Here is a 24,194-nt window from a genome sequence, read left to right as displayed (position 1 = left end):
CTGCATGAAGCATTGTAAAGCAAATGTTTCTTGTCTGTATAAAAACACATTTCTGAAACAAAACAGGGAAATATTAAGAGAATAGGATAACTGTAGACCAACGTTTGGATGTGGAATAGTTAAACTTACTTCAAATACAGAAATTAAAGTGTTTCAAAGCTTATTTGATTTTTATGTATTACTGTATTATTATTTTTATGAGGATGTACCAAGTGATGACATCTTTTGAAGCTGAAATTCAGTGGCATTTTCCCTTCACAGCTCTCTTCTCTGCTCTGTCTTGGACTCAGACCAGGCATCAGCTTTGCCAGTAGCCAATAGAGTATTCCCACGGCGCCTGTGGTTGGCTTGTATGGTCAGGAGTAGTGTGCACACGAGCATGTGTGTTTGTATGTGTAGGCATGAGGTAAAGCAAACAATGCCAGATAGAGATGGTAATGTGCTGTAATACTGTACCAGCCCCATGTGCCAGTGTAAGCAACCAGCATGCGTGTGTGAAATTTCCCTGTCCCCCAGTGAGACACTGGAAAACCCTGCGCATTCAGCCAAAACCACTACCAGGGCAGTCTCTCTCTCTCCCTTTATCTCTCCCTCTCTCTCACCCTATTTCATTCCTGCACATTATAGCTCTCTTTGTAACAACACATGTTAGCACAGGTACCTAGAAATATGTTCCTGTGTAATAATGTATCTCAGTCCTGGGTTTTGACAGACATACAGAACAATGTTTTACAATAACAAAGGATCAGAAGTGGATCAACTTTTTATGGCTGCTGCGGATTAATTCAAAAGTTGTCCTAAACCAGACCTGCAGCTTAGAACAACACTACTATACATGTTTGATAAATGTTTAAAAAAAAGACTCAAGTGTCCCTCTTCATACTGTATGTATGTGCTGGTATTGTAATGAGTAACTGCGAGTAAATCATGTGCACCTACAATTTTAAATACAAACACAGTAAAGTTAAAAGTGAAACAGAGAGGTAGAAGTAGGCAGAGGGAGTGAGGTGGGGAGTAACCCCAACAGTAAAACTTAAATAAAGAAAGAAGAGATGAAAAATTACACAAGCAGAGGGAGTGTAAGGTGCACAGATTGACACTTTTAAAAGATGGTGAAGGAGAAACAGAAGGAGTGGGACAGATGAAAAGATGGATAGATGTATCTAAGTGTTTTCAGTGAAATATGAACAGGAATAATTGCTGTGCTACTCCCTCATCCTTAATGTTTAATACGCCATTATTCATCTTCCCTGCATCTCTCCGACGGTTCTCACCACTGTCAGAGACAGGCACTCAAAGAGCTTGCACAGTCACTCCCTCACACCACAAAAACTGGAAAATTAAAAATTTTTAAGCTACAATAATGAAATAAAAATGTTATTTGATCTGTTTGAGTGTTTTCTATTAAAATTACTTTCATCTGCAGATGGTAAAACATTTTATCTAAGAGTACCTATTGCTTGATAAAGATATAAAAATACAGTGTTGTAGACATTGTTCTAAACTGTCAGCTTTGAGGCATTAAAAATGAGGAATGTAATTCAAATATTTTAGACATTTGTGGGGTTTTTTCGTTCCAGAAAAAATTTACATTTTACACCTGGGAGGAAATGCCACAAAAACAAATCTGTAACACCATGAATGAATGGCATTTTGACACTTCTGCTTTTTTAGTTTTGAAAAATTGTGGCTTCTACTATTTTTTGTTTATCAATGCAATCAACAGTTTGCCTTAGGAGAAGCAAGAAATAGACTATTATTAATAGCATTTTTAGCAGTTCTGAAAAGTGACACTTCATAGAAAGAATTAAGCACTACTGTACAAAGACACCCCATGTGAATCGATATTAAGTATTGCTATCATTAGCTCACAATAAATTATTGCCTGCAATTATATAGATTATGGCATTAATCATGTGGTTAATTGGTCTTTTGTAGGCTCATTATTAATTCACAACAGCAGGGAATAGAGTATGTTCTTTTATTTATTAATGTGTTTCTCCTATAGTCCATGCTCTGATTGCTCCGTACTATAGGTAGAAGCATGTAGACCTGGGTAAAGGAGAAGAGGAGATAGACAAGAACTTTTTTTTTTAATGTATCAATCCTGAGTCTGGTTTTCATGGGAAATATCAATGTTACAGTATGTAGAAAGAGTCTCTTATTCAACAACCACACTCAGTAACCTCCTACTGAATTCTGTTTCTAACTTTTGAAACAGAAGTTTTAGCAGGCTTGCAATGAAAAGGTTGAGCTCAAGGGGACAGTTGTCTGTAAAGAAGGAGGTTCTGAGATAATATGGATCCACATGTTACTCTTTCCTCTCATTCTGTTGTCTTGATAAAAGAAAGGGCCACAGATGTATAGTCAGAGGACTGAAGAAGACTACAAAGATGTTGAAGAGGAGATTTTTATCTCAGGGTCAACAGACATAAATTAAATTGGACTTAATCAAGCACAAAAGTATACATTTAAATATTTACTTTAAACTATATTAGTGTAAATGAAGCGCCATTCTATACAAATTGAAATATGTATATATAGAAACTGTTCCAGAGGACACATTCATACCTCTTTCCCTCTCAGTTTTCTGGTCTTGTCTTCCACACTGAGGGGTGTGTATGTGTGTGTGCGTGTGTGTGTGTGTGTGTGTGTGTTTTTCTGTGGCCGTCTGTGCATAAGTATTTGTGTGTGAATGTTGGGCGTATTTTGAATATGTACAGGACAATATGTTTCACCTGCAGCCGGCTTGCTTGCTTAGGGTGTGTGTGTGTGTGTGTCTCTCTGTCTGTGTGAACCTGATCTCATTGTTCCACCCCAGACGGTCGCTGCATTAGGGAGCCACAGACAGGAAGTCAAACTCTTAATTATTTAGAAGAGGTGTTATCAAAGCTCTCCTCTCTGTGTTTTTTCCTTTCATTTTCTCATTGTTCCAACCCTCTCTTTCGGCTCTCTCCCCTATCTTTCCATTTCAGCTTCTTTCATCTCTTTAACAGTTGTCGTCACATTTCTCTCTCCTCTTATTCTGCTGCCTGGCTTTCCAACCTTCTCTCCGTCTTCTCTTCCCCTTCACCATCTTTCTCTCTCTCTGTCTATGTGGAGTATCAGGTAACTGTGGCCTGTACCCATCATACTCATATTCTCTAATGCAAATAGGGAACGGCAACCTGTCAATAAAATGCCGTTTAAAATCAGTTACTTCTACTGCAGCGTGCGCACACACACACACACACACACACACACACACACACACACACACACACTTAAGAGAAATCCACAGCAACACTCTCACAATCCTGTCTCTTGTTTGTTCTTTTTCTCACATGCACAGTCTCTCTCTTTGATATTTTTGTTGAATGTAAGCACCAACACTTTACTCTGTCTTACAGCCAAAGTCTCTCTCTCTGTTTCTCTCTCTGTCTTGCACAAACACACACCGGTCTCCACAGTGTCCAGCTATTACGATGACAGTTACAGCCATGTCTCACTCTGTGTTGGTGAGCCGCTGGCTGCTCACATCAAAACGCCCTCCACCTGTTTTTCACTTGTTGATCACTTTTAAAATGATTGAAACTTCCTCTGTCTTTCCATAATCAAGCACATGAGCATGCATGGGTATGTGCACATATAGGTATGCACAAACACACACACACACACATACACATACACCATGGTAGACATGGTGGAATTTCTTCAGCAGACCAATACTGCCCTCCTCAGGCGTTCAATGTTAAAGGTGATTTGAAACACCAAGAAAACATTAAAAGTGTTTGTGCGTGTGTTTGCATCTATCTGCATGTGTTGAATGAGAAGTACACTGGTGCTTGCTTTTGTTTATATTTAAAATAGCATGAGACAGAGTGTTTGGAGAATCAGCTGATGCTTGTTGATCTTATTGTTCTTTTAGTTTCTTATTGCTCATTTCATAGAGGGCATAGAGGTTTTGTGATAAGTCCCCACCCAGAGTTTAGGGTGTAATTAATATACACAGGCGGCACTTAAATCATTTTGAATATTTTATTTTCTGCACAAAGATCTGATCTAATTTTCTAATTTCCATTAGCTCTGAAGCCATTGCCACACGTCTTCACTGTCCCATAAAGTTGTCTTCTTGTGATCTGTGTTAAATATTATAACACAGGCTTTCTGCATGTCGAAACATGTAGGAAAGGGTTACTGCTTCATTCAGTGTTGCAAAAAATGACATCACTTGCAGCGTAGTTATCATTTACCATGCTCGAGTGCTCACACTCATATACACACGCTTAGTTGCACAGTTAAATAGTGTAACAGAGCCTTACGCTTCAACTCTAGTACTTTCATACAGCTGGCAGATTTCCTTTATTTAACCCAAACACAGGGCAACATTGTGAGAACATTTGCGCGCAAACACACACACACACACACTGATCAGAGGTTGGGTTAAGTGTGGCAGGCTGTGGGGCATGTTAAGCAAGCTAAGCAGTAGAAAGAGACGTGAGGAAACCGTGGTGAAGCCCTCCACTGTGCATTAGATTGTGTGTGTGTGTGTGTGTGTGTGTGTGTGTGTTGGCGCAAATGTTCTTTGCCGTCAACGCAGGGTGGGTACTGACATGCATATAGCAGCTGAGACACAGTAGGGTGTCCCTTTCTGTCTGTCAACCTCCAAATATACACAGATGGAAACACCAGTAGATAATTTAGATTATTAGCTAAATTATATCATAAATATGTTATTTTACACGTAGAAACATTTTGAGTCTTTTTTTGCCTAAACACTGAGGAAATGTCACTTTTATGTAAAAAGATATAGCTTATAATGTATTTGCTTTTTTCTATCTGTTAAGCAGGAGTTTGTTTGTCTAAAATTGATTTTATTAAAAAAACATTATTAGGTATGAGAGAAATAATTAACTAAATGTTTTTGAATATTAAAACATGTTTATCTAATCTATCAAAAAGCCTCAATGTCGTAAAATATGTATAAATTCACCTAAAATAGTGCAGATTTAATGCATAAAGAAAGAAAGCAAAGCACTGTATTATGCAATGCCAAAGCCTGTTTTTGCTGTCATCCTTTTTAAATAAAGTCATTTTAGTTCTTTCATTTTCCCTTGAATTTGATTTGTAAGCTGTTGTATGCTGTCAGCTAAGTGAATGACCATAAAACATCCAGTCAACCCGCTTGACAAGATTAAGGATTTGCATCCATGTATTTGTCCTCATCCATCTACCTTACATCAAGAACTAGGCAGAAAATATATGTGAAGGAAGCAGGGGTTTTCAATCACCAGAAAGTGGTTCACGCTCGAGGATAACTTTGTTTAGGTGCAGGTAGGATTTGTAGCAACTTCCAGTATTTAAATCTTACTATATACGGTTCAGTGTAACACCAGAAACTGATTTCGTGTGGTTGCAGTTAAAGGACCACTCATTCGCTGTGTGATTTCTTTTAGACTGCATAGCAGGTGCCTATAAATAAATCATGTCTGGACGCTGTAGCCTAAACGCATACCGAGGTATCATAATTATCATAGATCAAAAGCTGATGACATTACAGCGTTGGACCGGTCCTATCCCATGTCAGTTCCGCGGCTGCCCATCTTTACGTTGTTTCATTATTGAGTTATGGCATGCATAATTTAACACCGACAGATATGGATCCATCCGTTGAGAGACTGTGGAAAGAACAGAAGGAGGGAGAGTGAAATAGAAAGAGAGAAGGAGAGAGAAACAGTTCAGAAGACAGCTAGTGATATGGGCCGGGCAAGCTTTACTCTTTCTCTTTTACTTTTCCCTATTTTTCTTTTTGTTGTTTGTCTACTCTTCCTTTTTATCCCCAAATACTGCTTATCCATTTGTCCATGTAATTTAAAAAAAAAACTCATCTGCAGAGTTTATTGTGATGATATTTTAAAAAATTTATCTGGCTGTAGGAAATATGTTTGTGGTTTTCCATCATGCTTGTGATTTGAAGTGCAAAATTCATCCTTTGTGATTTCATTCATCCATGTCTCTGTGCTACAGGTTTGCAACCATACACAGACTATAGTTTTGTGCTGGTGGCCTGTACAGCTGTTGGATGTGGTGCCAGCTTACCTTCCACAGGACGCACCCTGCAAACCGTCCCTGATGGTACACACACGCACACACACACAAACACACACAAACTTTCTGCAGAATCTTCATATCTTCATTGAAGATACACATTTTCTGTTTGATGTTTTGTACTGACATTTATATTACAAAAGATGTGATCAATCCGATTCCACAGGTCTCAAACATTTCATATACCTGTCAGATGTCAGATCCAAACAAAATATCAGACATTCATTTTTTCAACAATAATATATAGCTAATGTCAAATATGACATGAACGCATAAAAATAATACATTTACAAAATATTTGTGTAAATAGTTTTGCTTTTTGTTAATATAGATTACTGGAAAAAATATGTTACGTTGTTCTAAATATATTAATATATATATATATATATATAATTGATAATTATGAAAGCTTGAGTGGTGGATCCAAAACAACATCAAAACTTTAAGATATTATCATTTTGCTTAATGCCGAATTTCAACATCATCTCTTGCTTTCTGTAAATTGATTTTTACCATTGACCATGTCTGTGTCTTCTTTACTGATTTCCTCTTTCACATATTTTCTTCTCCTTTTCCTCTCCTCTCTACTCACTTATCTTTTCTCCTCCCACTGCTCTCCTTTTTGAATCCTCCCCCTCTCTTGTCCTTCTGTGGTCTCCCTATACTATATCTCGCTGCCATTCACCTTTATTTCTCTCCCTCTTCTTCCTCACTGTTGACTGCAGTGGAACAAAGCATTAATTTGTTGCCTGATTAAAATGGCGTCATGGATTTTTATGTAATACAGTCAGTTAAATTTTTCCTCCCTTTCTGTCTACTGCCTCTCTTTTTCCTTTGTCTTGATCTTTTCCTTCTGCCTATCTAATCTCTTTTTTTTTTTACATGGGCCTCCTATTTCCTCCTATCCTCCTATTCCTTGTTTTTAAGCTCCTCCTTCCCACCACTCCCTACACTTATCCTTGCGTCTCAGTGTCCACTACATAAATTGTATGTCATCTTAAATACATTAATCTGTGAGATTTAATTGCCGTATCTGCCTCATGTTTGTGTTTATATATTAGTAAACAAGTTAAATTTAATTAAATGCTAATTAAGCTCTACTCCTGCACATAAGCAAATGGTTGAGTTTTAGACAATTTGTGTTCCTTTTTAATTTCAAATAATGAAATACGTATTATTATTGTTAAGAAATGAATTTTTCAACCACATCATGTGTAGCTGTCCTATGTCCTTTTCCTCTCCTGGTTTCATTATAATCTCATGAGAAAATCTTGCCTTCTAAATTTGTTAATCTCTTCTCAGTTAGAAGAGTGATTCAACCTGTCCTCAGTTCATGACAAGACAAGCTTTTGGATTTGCGTTTGTACACTTTGGTGTAAGGAAGGTGTTTCTCCGGAAAAGTCCTGTTTATGTACATGAGGTGTTGCACTTTAGTTTTCTTGGAATAAACAGAAGAATAACAATGATATGTGCCAGTTTAGGTGCCAAATGTAATTTATTTTATTTTCACTGAAATAAATATTGATTGAAAAATGATTTTGTAATTTTTTCTGCGATCTGTACCCAACAATCATGTTTCTTTACGCCTGGAGAATATGACTTGTAGGCTTGGGTGTTTCTATAGTACCACAGTCGTCAATTTATAATGGTATGTTGTGACACACACCTTTGTCAAAAAACCCAAAGTCTTTCCTTCTTTCCTTCTCTAGGTGTATGGTCAAGGCCCAGACATGTGATGGTAAACACGTCTGTGGTGGAGCTGTACTGGGATCAGCCATCCCAGCCTAATGGACACATCAGCCACTACATACTGAAAAGAGACGGTCAAACTATTTTTACCGGAGACCACCGTGACCTGAATTATACTGACACTGGACTCCTGCCAAACCGCAGGTAGAGAGCATGCACTCGCACACTTTACACACACTGAAATGCAAAAGTGTGCAAGTATGTGCACATATGTAGTGACTTTATAAGTGACACATGCATAAACACACTTCACTTGTAGCGTCACAATTAATCATCCCTTTAATTCCTCAATTTTCCCATTTGATCGTTTGTGTGTTTATATCGGGGTCACCCTGTTTTAAAAAGCTCTCCTATCGTCCCATCCATGTCTCTCTCTCAGGACTGCGCTCTGTATATGTCTGTTTGTGTCATTTAATGAGCAAATATTTGACATGCCAATGACAGACACAAACATTACCCCACACACACACACTAAAATCACAAATCAGATCTGGCTTTTGCTTACAGACAGCAGTGGAGCGTAGATTTTATTTTATCTGTTTATTTTCATTTAACCTTTATTAATCCGTGTCTTCTTTCCAAGATGGATTTTCTGTTTTAATTATGGGAGTGTAAAATGATACCCCTCTCCTCCTCTCTCTCTCTCCTCGGCCTTCTCTCTCCTGAGACAATTTCCCTTTACCCGAAATAGAATTCTTGGGATAAAACCATGCAGTACTCCAATCTTCTCTATGTGTGTGTGAAAGAGAAAGGAAGGAAGAAATAAGATAGGACTTTGTGCATGTGTGACGTTTAATTTTCCCTAATTCCAGATAGTCTGCCAGAAGGCATTCCCGTCCCGACCCTTCGCTTCTCATCACTTGTCTCGCTTCCTATTCACTTCTCTTTCCTCTCACCCTCCCACCCATCCCATCCTTTCCCTCTTACTTCATTCCCTTCCTCCTTTCCTTCTTTTCCCAATTTAGCCCTGCGCCAAGAATTACACAGGGAGCACCAGCCCCATTATCCGGGCAGACTTGTGTGTGTGTGTGTGTGTGTGTGTGTGTGTGTGTTTTTGCCCATGTGTGTGAGTGTGTACCCAAGCGTGCCTATCTGTGTGTGCATGTGTCTGTGCATGAGACTGCTCAAAGTGGCCATTGATTATTTATGACAATGTTGATTAGCTGTCACTTTGCTTCGGCAGCCCAGGAAGTGTCTAAGATGACGAGAGAATTAACCTATTCCCTTTGGCTGGCCCCGCAGGACAGACACACACAGCCACATCCAGAACCCAACAGATGCAAATGCCCCTTTCACCGATTACCTACTACACACACACACACACACACATACACACACACCATTTTACTTTTGATATCCCAAGGCGGTGTTTACATTTAAGTAAATATCTTGCAGTGATGAAGTGTTGAAATTCATTCTCCCACTGAAACCTTATGCCATGATAAAACTCTCCCTCTCCATCACACTCAGTGTCTGTTTTGCTCTCCTCCTGGGATGATTTCTCTCTCTCTCTCTCTTTCTATCTCTTTACTGTAGCTGGTGCACCTCAGTGAAGTGTATTTATTTATGTATTTATGTTTTCTTTTGCGTGTCTATGAGAGTTACATATGAGTAGTTTTAAAACCTCTTCCTGACTGCGTTCTAACACACTGCAGAGGTGCTAATGGCCTCCTGTTTAAAACGCTCTGTGCAGGAACAATAACCTAACACCACCGCCTATTAATGCATGTGTGCCGGAGTTTATAGCAAATTAAAGGCTTTTAATGTTAAATGGTGGCCCACTTACACAGCTAATGTAAGCTTTAGCACCAGCCAGCCACACGCTCTTAAAAGGGAACTCTATCTTATGATGTCATGGGCGAGAGAGGTAGAGAGTGGGTCGAGAGAGAGGGAAAAAGTGGAAGAAATGGACCTCGAGTGTATGAGCTTACACACACGAACATGTTCACACAAACACACATAGGTTTGAATCTATTTCTGGGGTTGCAAGACGCCATGATTTCTGTGAGTCTTTCCAGAGGTTGTTTTCATTAATTATTGACTCCCACCTAAAAAGCCTATCCTTTAAGAGATTTTGGGGGGTAATGTCATGAAATATTTTTGTCAGAAATGACATGACCTATATGTTCTTAATGCATACTTGTTGATCTACCATGGAGTTGCCCCAACATATAGAGAACTTTTTAGACATTTACAAAATACATCCCCCGTGCTCATGCAGGGCTGGGGACGTTTTGAAAACCCCCCGCTGCAACATTAAGACCTGATTTTGTGCTTCTTGATGGTGCTGGAAAAATAGATTATCTATTGCTGCTTTCTCTACACCCCTCTTTACCCCGCTGTCTCTTCAGGTATGTGTATGAGCTGGAGGCCAGTACAGGGCGTGGGACTGGTGTGAGTGACAAATATGTTATACAAACACCAGTCTCGTGCCCCACTGGGATCCAACCTCCCCACAACGTGACAGTGTCGGGCCCCCACTCCATCTCTCTTGCCTGGACCGCTCCTGGTGAGTAGCTATCTAAATGTATGGATGGATGGAAAATGTATTTATTTTGAATCAGTATGGATCACAGATTGTAGTTTCTGTTGAAAGAACTAAAGTGTATTATGTAGTACCTAACAGTGTTTAACCACATGTGTATCTAAGGAAATAATTTGTAAAGCCTCTTCAAAAGTGAAGGATGATTTTTGTGTGTGGCTGTGTCACATTTACACTGTAATGAAAATATTAGATAAAATTTAAACATTTTGACTCAGAAACAAAGTTGAAATGATGAAAACTGGCTGCTCTTTAGTATCATCAAATTATACTGGAGACTCCTGTTTCTGTAGCATTGATGATATTGTTAAGCAAAAACTTTCAAATGTGAATTTACTTTCACGTATTTCAGAATTTCGGTGCCCCTACCATTTCAGAGTGTAATTCACTGCTGTTGTAAAGAACAGCAGTACATGTGCATTTCTTATGATTACACTCAGCAAAGTAAACAACTTTGCTAACACAGCCAAACATCAAGCAGGTGCAACAACACAAGACATAGCAATATTACTTACCAGTCCAACAGAAAGAATGCAAGCTTGGAGTCTTGCAGTTTTTTATATCACAAAGCTCTCGCCAGCGTCCAGTAGCCTCTTGCTAGGTCACTCTCTTTATGTCTTCTTAGTTTCCTCCATCAACGTCCTCTTCGGTCTCTTTGCTTCTAACATTAGCCAACGTTATGTCCATAGAGCCTGCTCTGGCACGACACCGGCACCACTCTCCACCAGCTGTTATTTCATGGTAGAAGTTACATAATGTTGCTCGTTCATTCATCATTAGTTATAACTCTCTCAAGTTATCAATTAACATCAGTAACGTTACTGAAAGTGCTGTTGCATCAGTTGCTGTCTAGCTTTGTTAGCTAGCTTGCCACCCAGTCTCTTGCTCGGTCACATGATCCTAAAGCTGTCATTTTAAGATAAAAATACTACACAATATTGCTATAACCAATCAAACCTCTGACGAATTTTGTCAGTAATTTCACAAACCCTGGTTTTATGGTGGCATTGTGGTTAATTGGTCACTAAGAATATTTCATCATAGACAGCCAGAGGGGCTCAATTCAGTGTTTGTAAGAATTTAAAATCTGTTTTCAGAAGGGAAGACTGCATTTGTCTTAACCTTCTAACTTAGAAATACCTAAACATAGACTTGTCACACTATAGCAAGACCTTTTCTAAATAAATCCACAGAATGAGCAGAATTCATAGTAATTTCCTGAGATTATATTAAACAGAAACTGGGAATAGAGTTAATGCGATACGTACAGTTTCTTTACCAGATAAAAATGTTTTCACAAGCAGCAATATCCTTATAATTTAAATATTTTTAAATTAAAACAGTGGTTGTAGCATTCCTTGGATTTAGTTCTACAGGGCAGAAAAAATCATGCTCAACCGAACAGAGAGATGTTTTTCCTCCATGTGAATAGTGTCTTCCTCTGATATGAGGAGACAGAGAGAGGGGTCAGACTCAAACCAGAGACCCCAGTAGTTTTCCATTCACCTTCTGGCCTCTCAAGACCTGGACACACACATTTACATACACAGGTTTACATGAGCATACACCCAGGGCTGAGTTTCATGCTTATGGGGCAGTGATTGTCTGCCCTAACCCATCTATCATTGACTATTACGCTCTCATTAGGCTGATTTCCTATCTCAGAAACCGCTTATAGGGCCGACTAGACTAGACACTTCACTCTGTTGTGTGTGGGTGTGTATATCTTCTGTGTGTGTATATTTGTGTTTATGCATGCATCTTTATACATGTGTATTTGAGTGTGTATATCTGTGTGTGCACATCACTGTGGAGACATTTCCATAGGCAGGCCTATTCTATCGTCATTACTGGCTGATTTTAAAGGTGAGGAAATATCGGCTGGGTTCTCACGCTTGGTTAACTCCCTGAGCCCAGAGTCTGGAGTGTTTTCGACTTGTGTGTTTATGTGTGTGTTTGTGTGCATGCCAGCCAGTGTGTCTGTATTTGTGTACGTACATGCACATGGGTTTGTGTCTTCACATGCATACATTCACTGTCAAAGCACTGACGTATGGCTATTAAATAGACGTTTACTCTAGAATCATTCCTCCGTCATCGTGTTTGTGTCTATCTTTGTGTGAGTGCTTATGTGTGTGGGAGAGCACTTTGTATGTGTGTGTGCGTTTTGTTGAATGTAAGTGTACATGGGTGCATTTGTAATTGTGGGCATTGTGTGTGAAATAGAAGATAGCAAAACAGCTGATTGGTTGTAAATAATAGAACTTAAATACCACATTGATGATTAAACCTCTTTGGCTAAGCTACCTACTGATGAAAGAGAGATGCATCTTGGCCCCTTTGTGTGTATGCTTACACATAAATATCCCTTAGTGTGTGTGAACTGTGTGGAAGTGTGTTAATGCAGCCAAAGTGTGCTCACAGCACCATGTGCTAGAGTCAAAGGTGGATTTGTGGGTGTGTGTGGGTGGGTGTGTGTATGTAGGTGCAAGTGTGCATATGTGAGTTGGGGGGTGAATAATTGAAGTCTTTCATTTGTCTGGTAATCAGTTCGTTCTCGAGATATCCAGAGTTCATGAATGTTGAATAACCCATCACAATACAGTTGGCCTGAATTATGGAAAAACCTCCGGTGAGAATATTAACAAAGTCTAGGTGTGTGTGTGTGGGTGTGGGTGTGGGTGTGGGTGTGGGTGTTTCTGTATGTGTACATTTGTGTGTATTCGTCTAGTTGTGCGACCACAGTGTCAGGATTGTGAAGGCAAGATCAGTCATCAGCTATAAGACAACAATATGGCCATTTATATAGGTATACTGAAATCATATACTGTACGATGGTTACTTACATTTATTCACATCTAACATTTCTTTAAATACAGACAAATACTTTAAATGATGAATACAAACATTTGTTCTTACCTATATTCTATATACAATAAAATTCTGTCATTTTAAAGTTACCTAAAGTGACCATGTTCCAAAATTTTCCAGCAGTTTGCAACATATAGTAAGACTTCCTTCACTGTGCCCATAAATAATGAATTAAAATTGTTATTTTGCCTAATAAAATAGGAGAAGAGACTGACTCATTTAACTGCCTTTTTGTAGTACTTATAGCGTGCATGGTACTACAGCCTATTATATTTAGGCTAAATGGTCTTTTTTGCAATTTGAAGCAGACAATGACCTTCAAATGTTACAATTCTTTGCCCCTGTTTTTAAAAAATGCTCTTTTGGGTACTAAGAACCACATGTAGGTAATTAAAGTGTGAAGTTCTTCACTTATCTTTAGCTGTGGTGGCAATAGAGAAGAAATACATTGTCTGCCAGTCCTGTTTAATGACTTAAGATTACAAGCACACGTTTTTATAAATACTGCTTTTATGATCAGCTTGGTATGTCCATCTGGATTGATTCATTATGCTTTTTTGTTTCAGTTTCAAATGCAATCCAGCAAAAAACATAACTAACTACTAAAGCTAATGATATTCTGTGTGTCTCTTTCCATTTTCACAGCTCAGCTCACCAGCAGCCAACCTGTAAACTACAACATCCTGTTAAATCCAGGAAGTGACAGAGCCATAATCCATAATCATGCTGGACAAGACTTGCACCTCACTGTGACGGGTCTAGAGCCATTCACCACCTATTACATCAGAGTGCAGGCCTGTCAAATTGGTAAATATCTGATTACATTAATCTCAGTTTGAAAGATTTACTATCCTTAATAAAATAATCAGTTGTGCGCTGTAAAAAACATAAATAAATAAAAGCCTCATACACTGTTAAACTGAGGACATGAATGAAACTTCTGTACATAGCATCACTATTTTGGTTGACATGTAACTCTGTGACAGGCTGTGCTTCTTAACAAGCTCTATAATCATGAACATTGTCATCTGCAAATCTGACCAATGAAATGTTCATGCAGTGCACTGAAACATGTAACCGGTGTCTCCTTTATGTAAAACAATGTTGGTAAAGCACACTAGATTTATTCTCTGTGGACTTTAAAGATAGCCGAATAAATTAAAATCCTGAGTATGCTAAAGACACCTTGTTAGATGCATCTGATCATTTTCATCAACTTCATCACGTTATGTGAGAAGACCTATGATGCAGTCTGCGTCCAACCAGTCATTAAACAAAGATGTTTAACAATAGCTAAATGTCTTTTCCCACTGGCATATTAACCTGCTTTAGCTTTAAGATATATAATTGATTGATTTGATTTAATTGATTTGGTAATGTAAAATAAACAAATGCACTGAAGACATGTTCCTGTAAATGTGGGTTTTGTGACAAATTGCTTCTGTTTTGCCCCTTGGAGAGGGGTGTGGAGTAGGAGAGGGAGCATATGTTCGGACTTTGGAGACCGCCCCAGAAGGTCTGCCACTCCCCACAGTAAAGGCAGCTGGAGCCAATGTCCTGGAGATCCACTGGTCACCCCCCGAAAAACCCAATGGGCTCATCACATCCTACCACATATACAGGTAACATACGCATACAAAAAAACACATATACACTATACTGTATACATACTGTACATACATACAAAAATGAAAATGTACATTGCATGAGCAGTACATTGAGACATATAACCAGTGCCTGCTTTATTATGTATACTTGTATGTATACTATGTATACTGGAAGGCCCCCTTTTTCCTCTGGAATTTTTAGCAATATGGAAATAACAAGGTGCTGGAAACACTAATCACACAGACCTTGATAATTTTACTGAGGGCACATTCCTCCTTATACCAAAAAAGAATGGGTTGACATCTCAGGAGCGAACGGACAAATTTTGCTACACAGTTTGTCTTCCAAAGTTACCCTTAACACTATTTCATCAACACTTTCTAACCTGCCCGCCTATTTTTAAGATATGGTTATATTATGGCAACTACTGTATAACTGCTTGGTTGAAGTAAGGGCCAGACTGCTTTCATGGTTAAAAGCAACCAACACTGGTGGTTGTAGGAGACAGTATCAAAATCACCCACTTTGCACACCCAACCAACCACTCTGACCTCCTACCATTTTTGCAGTGATTATGACAATGATGCATCATGGTTGTCATCTTTTTAGGTGACAGTGTCAAGTTTTGAGGTACTAAATGCCTGTGGCATTCTGTATTATATCCCTTTTAAGTGTCCATCTGAATCATCTGAGTTACCATAATGTTATTTTAAACAGACAAAGTTAATTTATGTGTGTTTTTTGGCACAAAACTTTGACTGTTACATGAGCTTTTCCAAACAAAATCTTAGTTTAGGCCACATTTTTTCAACTCTTCTATTGGTGCTCATGTGCCTGAGATGTACAGTACTTGTATACTTGTATACATAAATGATGTACTCATATATTCATATATTTTATCCCAGCTTTTAGCTTTGCATACCTCTGAAATAAAAGAAGCATCCATTTCAAATGAACATATGTGTTTTATTTATATGCGACTCGCTGTCTGGAGGAGCAATCTTTTTTTTGGTAATAATGAAGTACAGACAAGCAGACATTTTTACATTATTGCCTACTTACACAAACCAACGTATTCACGCGCTCACATTATCTACTCAGTCTATCACTACAACACTAATGAACCAGAAGTAACACACATACATCACATATTGTACACACACTCTGTCCATACACATAATAAACATATTTACCTTTTCATACAGAAAAGTATAGAAGTTTTGGTGACATGTCGTCAGGCAAATGTTTGTTTATCAATCTACATACTTTGTGCGTGTGTATGTGCAGCTGTGCGTGAGTATTAATGCATGCTGAAGGTCGTGGTCTGCTTGTTGACCAAAGAGTGTGTGATCTGTATGCAGGGTCAGACCAGACTAAGCCCTTTAAGTCCTCAGGAAACACACATTAGCATAGCACTTCACACACACAAACACACACACACTGACACACCTGGCATGATCAGACTCAGGCAGACAGGGACTTGGATAAAATAGGAAAATCTCTCTCTTTCGCTCGCTCACACTCACCTGAAACCCTATGTAATCACAGACGAAGAGGCTTACCAAGACATCAGGTTGCTTGCATCAGCCAGTGACTTACACATGATGTTTAGGACGTGATGTTGCATGTTTTATTTCAGTTCCATACAAACTAAAGGGTCGTCCACACCAAGAATGATAACTATAACAATAACTGTAAATATATAGTTTCAAAATGTTAAAAATCATGTTAAAAATGTTTCTTACTCAAGTGGATGGAGTCCATACCACAACTGTAACGACAAACAATATTATTGCGATCACTTTCAGAGCAATTTTATGAATGATAAAACATTGACAGACCAAACCTGAGATATACTGAAAAACAGTCTTTATCCTTTTGTTGCTTTTTTTGGTTCTCTGCACAATTTACTAGAGTAACTGGTGATCAATATCTAATAAGTTGCAGACTCAGCTTGAGCATGCAGCGTGTGCTTGAGACCACTGATCATTCAGCATTGTGGATGTTCATATTGTTTTTGTTATAGTTATAGTTTATGTTATTAGTTATTTTCAGTACACTAAAATATAGTAAAACACATTTAGATAACACACTTGAGAATATATTTTTATTTGTTTGGAGCATAATTCAAGAGTATTTTGAATGTATTGTAATTCATTGCAGGTGCAAACAGATACATAAAGTATCCTTTGGAAATATTGTACTGTTTTAGTAACCAAAGGTTCCTAAAGTACATGAAAAATAATACAGCAAGTAATGTAACTAATGTTCGGTCGGTTGTGGGTTAGCAAACTGTCGCTACAGTTGCTGCTGCAACGCTAACATGCAGAGAGGACAAGACAGTCACAGCCAGCACACCTGCTCCAGACAGCAATATTCACAGCTAACATCACAACAACAGCATGTCTTGGAAAACTATAAATTTAGCTGAATGTGTTGAATAGTGTTGTGTGGCTCAGTCCGAGACATTTTGTTTATTTGTGCTATAAATGATGATGATTGGCTGATCCAAATATTTATTCTATTATAGGCGTCCAGTAGGAACAGAGGAGGAGCTGTTGGTTTTCATCTGGTCCAGTGGGCCTCTTGAATTTTTTGATGCAAGCCCCGCCCTGCGACCCTTCAACTACCTTCAGTACAGGGTTCGTGCCCACAACTCCAAAGGCTCAGTTCTGAGCCAGTGGGCTTTAGGTCAGACTTTACAGGCAAAACCACAAGATATGGCCCCTCCCACTGTCACACCCACCGGTGAGTTCTCACAGTCACCTGTCAACTGGTATAAAATGTTATTTTGTGTTGAAACACTGACAGTCCAACACGCTGTGTGCACTTTGACAGGTGCATATTCAGCCCATCTGAAATGGAGTGAACCGGGACAGCCCAACGGTCTCATTTCCCATTATAGACTGGTTTACAAGAAGCAACAACAAGACCCAACGCTCAACTCAACTACTGTTACTGCTCTCACTGTGGAGGTAAATGCCCACATACACATGGATGCACACGCAGTGAAAACTGGATGACGGGAGCATGCATGCATTTATGTGTGAGGAGAGTCTCCTTCTTGATAACATTTCTGCCGCTATGTGTTGTATCCAATATCATTTGGGTAAAGCACACAGCTATAAAGGAGACTAAGTACTGGTAGGATTACTCACATATGCAAAAGCTTGTGAACGCAAACTATGCAAACATGCTTATAAATGCATAATACATTTATAAAATTCCCAAGCATTAACAAATAGATAAAAACTATTGACATATATGATTTACAGTATATTCTGTGTATATATGTGTGTGTGTGTGTGTGTCTATTGTCATTTGTGATGCATGTGAAGAAATTTGGACTCTACCTGTGGTGCTGGTGCCATCTGTTTGCCAGTGAGGGGCCTGAGGACACACACACACACACACACACACACATACTCACTGCCTGGCCTGCTATTCTCAGGGGCCCTTCCCACAATTCTGTGCCATTCATGATTCTCCAACACAGGAAATATCTGTAAGGAAGTCCCTTTAAACCAAAGGCGCACACACCGACTCAGACACGAAGATTACATGCACACTTGCATACTACTGTTAACGGCTATCATCTACTCTAAATATGAGTTGGCAGGATAAGTTCACCCAAAGCTGCGGGGATATTCACAGTGGCTTGCATCCTCTCTGCAAACATGTGTGTCTGTGTGTGTGTGTGTGTTTGTGCGTGTGTGTGTGTGCGTGTGTGTGTCTGTATATTAATATCTGAAGCTCATTCTTTTATGATTCTACTTGCATGCAGTAAATATCCATTTATAAAAAGGAGAAAGAAGAAACAAAAGCATGAACAAACAAGATAAGTAGAGATTTGTAGATGATATGGATGAAAAAAGGAGGAGGAGGAAAACGAGGAATAGAGATTATCACATCAAAATGCACACATTTAGAGAAAAGAAATGGGCAGAGACAGAGTCAAAGAGCAACACAGTTCATAGAGATTAGAAAAAAGAAAATATGAGACTGAGAGAGGGAGTGTGTATGTGAGAGAAAGAGAGAAAGAAGTGGGTGGGGGGGTGACAATTGAAGGAATAAGAGGGGCGAGACAGAGTGATAGATAGGGGAAGGAGGAAGGAGAGGAGGTAGAAGTATAGATCTATATTCTGTCCATACTAGTGGCCTCTTCTCCCTCCGTGACCTTTGGCTTGTCACTCATAATTAATACAAGATGTAAATGGAGACCTTTCACCTTCTCATTGATATGGAACACTCTGTTTGTGTGTGTGCGTATGTGAGTTTGTGTAGAGGCTCATTGACATGGCATAGACTTATTTTGGTGGCGGTCATTTGTCATGCGGTTGCCTTCACAACATGCGCTCCGTTGTTTAGGAATAGACAAGGAAAGTGAAAAAAGTTCTGAGCAAACTTGAACAGAAGAGGTTATATGGGATTCTGTACCATTTGTGTCTTGACTTTGTGCTAGTTAGCAATATTGGATAAATGTTTAACACTTCCAATGCAAATTAATTGGTGGTTTAAGAGATAACAAGCAATCAGTCAAAAGAGTGACTATTATCTAGGATGCTGGAAAATGGACTTTTGGAAAATAGGGATAAACCATTTTTTTCTAAGCCATCACATTATTATTATTATTACTATTATTTATTTGGGTCAGTGCAAACCTTCCGGGTTCGTTTCCAGTCAGAAAATCTGTTTCAGTTTATAAAAATGCAAATTGTTTAAAATCCAGGTCAACAACATATTGTAATGTGAATTCCAAACATATTGCATGTAACCCTGGACTCAGGGAGACTCATCTGTGATGTGGTACTGAATCTGTGTAAACGTAACAGTCAATAGTACGTCATACAGTTCACATCATTTGTCTAGACAGATATGTGCGATTTAAAATAAACAACTAATATTGATTATACATAAACATAAAAAAGTTAAAAGAGAGGGTGGGTGGAGTTTGTTTTAATGCTAACAGATTAATCATTCCTTAAAATGACTGAAATCACTAAGGGTTCAAATGTTATGATTTGTTAATAGGAAGTCCTATAGTATATTTTCAGTTTGTCGTAGAATATAGATTGTAAATTGTGTTTTCAGAAGCCCTTAAGGAGAAATTGCAGGAAGTGACATTAAGTCTTCCACTTTAGCTCTATATTTTTTTATTTTCTCTTGTATGCTTCATCCTCACTTCTTCATCATTGCTTAGTTAATTTTTTCTGACCGTAATGTTCACTGATCCGCCCATTCTTTGCTGCACAAAATTTCTTAGTTTGTGGATGCATTGTTTGTGTGTGTGTGTCTATGTGTCTATGTCCATTTGGTATGTGTGTGTTTGTGTGTGTATTGATCTCAGGCTGGGCTGGGAACCCTGCTCTGTGCCAGCTTGGCTGATTAATGGGGTCGTCATGGCAATCGGACGGAATGAGGGTACGAAGCGCAGGCGGCCTGCCTCACTAGACCCCTGTGCACCGCCTGGCGCACACAATCTCACACACACACACAAATTCACTCTCCATGCTTTACACCTTTCTGACAGACATGTTAGTCACTCAAACAACCCTGTCAAGTTGCCTTTATTGCATCATGGGCTCCCTTACTTCTCTTTTGCTTTATATTTATCCATTATATTTTGTCCTCTCTCTTCTTCTCTTAATTTTCTTCCTGATGGTGTTCACTCTTTATTCTTTTTCTCATTCCATCCCTCCATCCAGATCTTTTTTTTTAATTTTACACATGAAAATGAACTGTTTGTATTTCCCGTCTCTGGAAAACTCATTGACTTTCTAACTACATACGTTAGTTTTGCTCTCAACAAATTCTAGCCAAGGGCTTCATTGGGCCAACCCCCCCACTCCCACGTTCAGTTTTTCTCTTTTCTTCTATCTTTCTTTTTCCACATATTTTACTACCTTCCACATTTTTCTGCTCTGTCCCTAATTTTCTTCCTCCTCAGTCCCTCCCTTCTATGGTCTCTGTCCTGTTTTCCTCTGCATCCACCCTCATTCCACTACATCTCTTTCCACTGCACCCTTCATTTCCCCAGCTCTTCTTTTCTATCTGCCTTCCACCTTTAACCCTTCTCTACACCTCCTCAATCCGCTATCTCTTCCCTCTTTGCACCTCCTTTCCCTCCTCCAGTCACTCCTCTCTCCTCCCTTGCATCTGTCACTGATCGTTTCTCCCTCTATCCACATTTTAAATTCTCCTGCCTCCTGTGTTTCCCTGCCTACCACCTCCCTCTTTCTCCTCCTTTACTTTTCTGTCCTTTCCTCACTCCCTTGGCTCTTCCAGATGTTACACTGTGGCCCTTGGGATCACTGGTGAAGTTAGACCACGTGCATACATATGTGTGTGTGTTAATCTATGTGGATACATATGTCTGAATATGATTGCACGTGTGCCTGTGTGCATGCATAACATTTTTTTGTTTTGTGTGTGTATGTTCAACAATTTGTGTGTGTGTGTGTGTGTGTGTGTGTGTGTGTGTGTGTGTGTGTGTGTGTGTGTGTGAGTGAGTGTGCATGTGTGCTGTATTAATACATCCCATTGATCAGAGCAGGACCCCTGACAGTCATCATCCCTGAGAACCATCTGGCCGACGCCTGACGCTCCCTCACCCAAACACAAGCTGACACCCTATTAATCTGCTACCGCCATGCATACATGCGTGTGTGTGTGTGTGCGCTTGTGTTTTAGTGTGTGTGAATGAAAGAATGAGTGAAAGTGTGTGGAAGAGACAGTGTGCAATGTGTAGAGTATGCATTAACATTTTTGCCATGTCCATGTTTCTATGTACGTGTATGCGTGTGCGTGCGTGCGTGCGCGCACGCACTCCAACCCTGAACCTTGCACACACATATGAATGTGTACACACACCACTCTGCCATCCGCCAACAACAGCCGGCGCTGAAGGGAGCTGAAGGGTGCTTGGAAATTAAGGTTATTACACAAATTGAGCCATATGGTCTAAATATTTCAGAGCTGAAATTTACTAGGCAATAAAAATGGCCCCTACCTCGGTAATGGTGTAAATTACAGCTTAACCACCAGCGCTAATGATGTCCTTCTGTACACCCCGTAACCAACCGTACATGAAGGACACATTGTTTAAAAAATACCCCTGGAAAAGGGAGAGTGGGAGAGAGAGGAAAGGGGATGAAGGGATGGGGATAGAGGGGGAAGAATGAAGTAAAAGGGGTATAAGGGAAGAGGAGAGTGAGGAAAGAAGAGAGAGAAAGAGACAATGAGATGGAGCGAAAGAAAGAGTGATTAATTCCAAGAACGTAGAAAGAGAGAGAGCTAGCAGCATGTTTACAATCTGTTAGTTTACCATTAAGAGCCCGTCAGAGAGTGTGGGACAGTGAGGGCCAGCCGGCGAACTGTGTCTCAAAGCCGACATGAGGTTTCAGTGTGTGTGTGTGTCACCTACACAGAATGTGTGTATTTAGGCATGCGCAGTAAGGAGACATATATAAGTATGGACACGTTATCAGAATATGTGGTGTGTACTTAGACATGAATGGTCTGCAGCTGTGTTGAATGATTAGATAGGGACAAACAAGTAATAGTGTTAAACACATGGTGTGAACATATTGTATGAATACAGATACATAGTTTACGACTTGTGTCAACATGTCATACTGTATGTTGGAAAGTGTTTCTGACTGACACATGAGTTTGCTTGGATATGCATAATACAGATGTGACCAAAGAGGATACAATTTAACCTGCTCATATGTAAGGCAAAAAAGTCAGCATCACAGAAGGGACTGAGAATAGCTCAGCCGGCAGGTGTCCTGTTTCACATGCAAGCGAGCTAACATTACTAAAGTTCTGAAGTACAAAAGAGCATCATAATGTTGAAAATTAAAGTTAGGTCTGCTTTCACTCAAAGTGGCTGGAAACCCCATTCTATGACAAGTATTGATTACTCACTGGCAAAATGTATCTCTTAGCTTAGCTTTGCTTAGCAGAAAGACTAGAAGCAGGCGTAAACAGCTAGCCTGGCTCTGACCAGAAGTAACTAAATCTACCTACCAGCACCTCTAAGTTACACTAATGCAGTATAAATTGAGAGTTATGTATGTTATTATGGTTCTGTGAATTCTGAATGTGCCGCCAGAGGCAGCGCTTAACACTGCATGTTATCTGTCTTGCGCACACGCAGGTCTAGTATTCAGTATCAACAAAGTCACATGTGACTTGGGATGACACAGCATAGTTTATATAAGCCCACCCACGTCAGCATGAAAAATGTCTATAGAGAGTGACCGAGAACTCTGACAGTCATCCAGAATTCACTGAACTGTAGTTACATACGTAACACTTTGTCTGCCCAACGTTGTTGACTTGTTGTTAATTTGTTTTGTAATTTACTTTTTTGTGCTTCTACCGGGCAATGGCTCTTTGCGACCCAGTTTTGGTCCATTTTCTGCACAGCTTCATACCACACAGAGAGCATTTCAGAATCAGAGCATTCTGCCTGACTGATTTTGCTGACTTGTTTAGATTTTGTTGGTTTGGTCTTCTTCTGGTAAGCGCTACAACGTGTCTGATGGAATCACAAGCATTGTCTAGAATGGCCACAATGAGCTCCGGCAACCCCTCCTGCTCCAGAGTCTCAAAAGCAGGGCTTCCAGTACCAGATGCAGGGTTTCAGTTATCAGTGGAAATGGTGGAAAGGCAGAGAGGAGGTGATCTGGCCCCGGGTTTGCCAGAGCATCCTGTTCCAGTGGAATGTTCTGAACAGGTCCACCTCTGATGCCATATTTGTGCCATATTGCCTCTACAACCTCCGGCTGCAACACAAGGAGGCATCTGCTGGACACCCTGATTCTCTTAATCTGTTCAACCTTGGATCTAAATGGATGCCACTGATCCAAACTTGTAAGGGACATAAATATATATATATATATATAACCAGAAACCTCCGTTTCTTTAACGCTACCACTCGCTGCTTCTCCGGTGCCACCACGGCTGACATTTTAAAAAAACTCCAGGACCTGATGCCGTCGCTCCCGTCCTCCATCACAAGAGTGATAGTCCATGTCGGAACAAATGACACAGCTCTTCGGCAGTCTGAGCTGACAAAATCAGATTTTAACCGTCTTTTTAACTTTTTAAAGCAGTGTGGAAAGTCCGTTTTTATCTCTGGTCCCATTCCCACAGTTGGTCGCGGTGCTGGCCGCTTCAGTAGACTCCTTGGCCTCCACGACTGGCTCCAGTCCGCCTGCAGGGCTCACCGTGTGTTTTATGTGGATAATTTTAATATTTTCTGGCAAAGAATGTCTCTTTTTAAGACAGACGGACTTCACCCAAACAAACGGGGCTCAGAAATGTTAGC

At 39.6% G+C, this 24,194-nt stretch overlaps 1 protein-coding gene across 1 annotated transcript in view; it reads left to right on the top strand.

The window, feature by feature from the left end:
* ush2a (Usher syndrome 2A (autosomal recessive, mild)) overlaps positions 1 to 24,194 on the top strand; it is a 162,560-nt gene that overhangs the window by 112,058 nt on the left and 26,308 nt on the right. Inside the window, exons 43-49 of the mRNA XM_046033282.1 lie at positions 6,007 to 6,114; positions 7,797 to 7,980; positions 10,188 to 10,345; positions 13,895 to 14,056; positions 14,709 to 14,871; positions 17,388 to 17,605; positions 17,696 to 17,832. Coding sequence (XP_045889238.1) covers positions 6,007 to 6,114; positions 7,797 to 7,980; positions 10,188 to 10,345; positions 13,895 to 14,056; positions 14,709 to 14,871; positions 17,388 to 17,605; positions 17,696 to 17,832 — 1,130 coding nt within the window. The remainder of the gene's footprint in view (positions 1 to 6,006; positions 6,115 to 7,796; positions 7,981 to 10,187; positions 10,346 to 13,894; positions 14,057 to 14,708; positions 14,872 to 17,387; positions 17,606 to 17,695; positions 17,833 to 24,194) is intronic.

This window comes from Micropterus dolomieu, linkage group LG20, assembly GCF_021292245.1.
Source record: "Micropterus dolomieu isolate WLL.071019.BEF.003 ecotype Adirondacks linkage group LG20, ASM2129224v1, whole genome shotgun sequence".
NCBI lineage: Eukaryota > Metazoa > Chordata > Actinopteri > Centrarchiformes > Centrarchidae > Micropterus > Micropterus dolomieu.
This window is presented reverse-complemented; position numbering and strand designations above follow the sequence as displayed.